This window comes from Nanorana parkeri, unplaced genomic scaffold, assembly GCF_000935625.1.
Source record: "Nanorana parkeri isolate BGI_ZX_2015 unplaced genomic scaffold, ASM93562v1 scaffold1354, whole genome shotgun sequence".
Classification (NCBI taxonomy): Eukaryota; Metazoa; Chordata; class Amphibia; order Anura; family Dicroglossidae; genus Nanorana; species Nanorana parkeri.
This window is the reverse complement of record NW_017307622.1, coordinates 146669-151015: the sequence shown is the minus strand read 5'-3', so window position 1 is coordinate 151015 and position 4347 is coordinate 146669. Positions and strand designations below refer to the sequence as shown.

At 48.2% G+C, this 4347-nt stretch overlaps 1 protein-coding gene across 1 annotated transcript in view; it reads right to left on the bottom strand.

The window, feature by feature from the left end:
- The window catches only part of SPAG17 (sperm associated antigen 17), a 92090-nt gene that overhangs the window by 54298 nt on the left and 33445 nt on the right, over positions 1 to 4347 (bottom strand). Inside the window, exons 13-16 of the mRNA XM_018569550.1 lie at positions 2330 to 2443; positions 941 to 1091; positions 574 to 789; positions 304 to 344 (exon numbers count right to left, since the gene is read on the bottom strand). Of these exons, the coding sequence (XP_018425052.1) occupies positions 304 to 344; positions 574 to 789; positions 941 to 1091; positions 2330 to 2443 (522 nt within the window). The remainder of the gene's footprint in view (positions 1 to 303; positions 345 to 573; positions 790 to 940; positions 1092 to 2329; positions 2444 to 4347) is intronic.

Here is a 4347-nt window from a genome sequence, read left to right as displayed (position 1 = left end):
GACAGCGCCGCAGCACCAATCACAGGTACTGAGACATTATCCCGGTCCGCAGCTGCAGAGATCGGGAAATATCTCCGTGCCTGTGATTGGCGCTGCGGCGCTGTCAGCTTCCTGGCGGGCTCGTCACGTGGAGCTGCGAACACGCCCGAGCCCATCACTACTGTACAGCACTGCGGTATATGTGGGAGCTATATAAATGTAACTCTCCATAGCTCCGAGAAATCTCTGCACTGCACACAGAAATCATATAAAACATATTTCTCATCTTTCTGTATAAAACGTATTAAAGAAGAACAAAGTTACCGTCGTCTCCGCCAAGTTCACATTCTGTACTTCAGCTCCCTCTACAGGTGAGAAATAAGAATTGCAGTCAGATGTTACATTGGGTCTAAATGTTTCTAAAACCAGAAATAAACTCCCAGATACATAAATATAATTGTTACTACTTAAATCTGTTCATGTTGATGTATTTTTACTCATTTTCATTCCCGCTGTCAGAGTCACGACCACATCAATCTATACAATATATGGGAATAAATGGAATCTCGAGATCCCGCTGACCCCGGCCCTCACCCGCAGGATTGGCCTTCTCATACATCTTCCTGACGCTGTACGCTCTATGAGCTTCTCGTGCAAATGCCGCTGGATCGTCCCAGGGGATGTGACTGTCGCCCCCCAAAATCTTTCCCGGACCTTCCAGATCCCCAATCTCATCAAACCCCGTCAGGGTCAAACTCTCAAACGTCAGGAGCTGAAATGCCCGTGTCACTGCTTCCCACGGCATCAGATCTGCGAGAAAACACAGAAAAGAAGCTTCGAATGTTTGTGATACATTGTACAGTGGAATGTATTGTGGAGATATGGGGACGTGTCCCGGAATGTCCACACAACGATCAGCCATCCACAGACCCCCTCCCACCCCCCCATGTGCAGGACTCACCTGTGTTACAGTAATGCATGAGCTCGTGAATCTGAGCCAGTCTTCGGGAGTTGATTTCGGGGGCCAGATGTTGGAACTGAAGGTATTGCGCAATCGGGAGTTTCCTCAGCATTGTTTCCTCCGCCGCGTTCACACTCAGAGCTTCTGGAGGCTGAAATATTATTGTTAGTAGTATTTTTATTATCATACAGGATTTATATGCCACGGACAGATTGTGCGGCGCTTTAGAATATGAGGGGAGACAGTACAGTTACCATACAATTCATGACAAGAGGGTTCGGAGGACCCTGACCCTGAGAGCTTACAATCTAAAAGGTAAGTGATACAAGGTGATAACTGTGGGGGAAGAGGTGATGCGGGAAGTAAAAGGTGAGTTATTAGGCTGAGGTGAGATAGGCTTGGCTGAAGAGATGAGTTTTTAGGGACAGAGTAGGAGATAGCAAGACAGATTGGGGTAGAGAGTTCCTGAGCATGGGGGAGGCTCTAGAGAAGTCCTGCAGGGGAGCATGGAAGGAGTCGATGAGGGAGCTAGAGAGCAGGAGGTCTTGGGAGGGGCAGAGAGGATGGTTTGAGTGATATTTTGAGATGAGGTTCATGATGTAAACAGATTTGTTAATGGTTTTGTATGTATGTTTAGGAATTGGCAGAGAGTGGCGGGGGGATGGAAGCCAGGGGAGGGATTAGCAGAGAGGGGGGGGGGGATGAAAGCCAGTAGAGGGATTGGCAGAGAGGGGCAGGGGGATGGAAGCCAGTGGAAGGATTGGCAGAGAGGGGCAGGGGGATGGAAGCCAGTGGAAGGATTGGCAGAGAGGGGCAGGGGGATGGAAGCCAGTGGAAGGATTGGCAGAGAGGGGCAGGGGATGGAAGCCAATAGAGGGATTGGTGCAGAAGGGAGGAGGATAAAAGCCAGTGGATGGATTGGCAGAGGAGGGGGGCGGGGGAATGGAAGCCAGTGGAGGGATTGGCAGAGATGGGCATGGGATGGAAGCCAGTGCAGGGATTGGCAGAGATGGGCATGGGATGGAAGCCAGTGGAGGGATTGGCAGAGAGTGGTGGGGGATGGGAGCCAATGGAGGGACTGGCAGAGACGGGTGGTGGGCACTGAGCAGTTGGTGAGGTGGATGAGTCTGGCAGCAGCGTTCATGTTAGTCTGAAGGGGGAGGAGCCTGTGTAGAGGAGCCAATGAGTAGAGAGTTGCAACAGTCATATTAAACATTTTGCAGAATTAGAATTCTGAGAAGTTATTGCAGATTATCTCGTGTATTCTGCACTGTAAAGAGGAGAGAGATATTCTGCAGTACGGCGGCAATGCCTGGCACCAGCCCTGAGCGGGTCATATGTCTTGGCTATATGTATCTCAAGGGCCCGTTTCCAGTGCGTTCCACTTACCTGCACCTGGTAGGTCCTCTCGCTGGTCTTGTCGTGGTAGCGGAGTAGATGCGGTCCCTTCGATGGCGCAGTTTTCTCACCATGATCCTGGACGAGGAAGGTGTTATAGAGATTCTGAGCGATGAGAAGGTGTGTAGAGGATACATTATTAAAATGTCACCTCAAATCAACCCAAACAATAGCTAATCATGGTGATCACTAGCTTTAGATCCCTCCCCATATTGCTTATCCTCTGTGAGGAGAAAAGCATACAATGGGAAAAACAAATGTTTTTGGTATATTTACTTTCCAGATTGAATGCAATAACAGAAAAATACTGCGTTATGGCCACTAGATGGCGTTGAGGATCATAGGAAACAAATACTTCTTTCCAATGGCCAGTAGATGGCGCAGAGGAGCATAGGAAATTAATATTTATCTCCTGCACTCCTCGGCTCCATCTAGTGGCCATAATGTGGTATTTTTCTGATATTTAAATCAAATAATGTCTAGCACTTTCTTACATCATTGAAATCCACATAACATGCATAAATCATAAACACCCTATAACCATTAATATACAGTGCACCTTATCAATGTATTACAGTATGTTAAGTCCACAGTTCCTCAAAATTAAAGGAGAACTATGAGGTGAGTGAAAATCACTCATCCTGATAGTTCGAGTCGACCTGTGACAATGAAACTGTCACAGGTCGGCTCTATAGATCGGGAAGTGAGTGAACACATACCGTCGCTCGCTCACTTCTCGATCATCTCCCTGCAGAAAGCCGTGACTGTCACTCACGGCTCCCTGCAGGGATCCCCCCCTCCCCGCTCCGATCCTCCAACGCTGAGTGGAGGAACGGACGGGGGCGGGCACAGCTGGCTCTGCCTCTAGATAGGCAGAGCCAGCTGTCACTCACGCAGCTGGGTGAAACGCGACAGTAATGTCGGGATCCGTCCAGGCTGCGGCGGTCTCAGTATACCGCGAGCTGTAGCTCCCTATATACTGAGCTTTGGGTGACGGGAGGACGCTAGTTTGTGTCCTCCTGTGACCCTTAGGAGAACTATGGGGAAAAACACTGACCCCATAGTTCTCTTTTAAATAAAGTGCACAGTGCGGTAAGCCATGTCCCAGTATATCACAAATGCATAATCACGGTCATTGTCCATGGATATAGTGTAATCCTTATGTTCCAGCCTTCCAGGAGAATGGACTCAATCCATGGCTACTGAATATATTTAACGGAAGGTTTTTGTGTCCGGAGTTCAGCTTTAAATTACACTTCTTATGACTGTAAAGTATTAAAACAATAAATACATTAAAGTGTTTCAGAACACCCTAAAAGCCCCTGAACCTGACACCCTCCATATTATATAGTGCCTTTGGGTCATACATCCATACAATGCAATGTGCAATGCCTTCCTGGCCTCATAGAGATATGGGGGGGGGGGGGGGTTCCTGTTCAGTTTTTTTCTGGTGCTGGGAGTCAGTATTTGCATGCAGGGTACCCCCCCTCTGGTATGAGGTCTGCTGGACCACTCATGAAGATAACACAGGTACACGATGGCAGGGCTCTGTGCCGTACGGCCTATGACTTCTTAGGTCTCCTTTAATAGAGAAGAATTGTTTACCTCGAGGTCATGAAAAGTTTAACGCAGCAAATAAAATGGAAGTTTATAACCAGGACGGAGAATCAAAGAGCAGCACGGAGCCTCATAACTGATCATAGGGCCGGGAATTCCATCTCTGGATAATTATTCCCTCCAATGCACACGGGGAGGAAGCAATGTGAACTTGATCTAACCTTGTCTTGTCTTTTAATATTAAACCTGAAACATTGTATCTAGAATCTGGATACGTTATAAGAGATAATAACAATGTACTCAGAGGGGGAATCATTCCTCAAAGTAGATGTGAAACCCTAACCCAATGGCGGTCAATGTAATAAATATGGGGAACCTCCACTCGGGGGCGTCCCGAGGCTGGGTGACACCCGGAGCGGTCACTGGGTGTCACCCGGCCGAGACGTCACCAC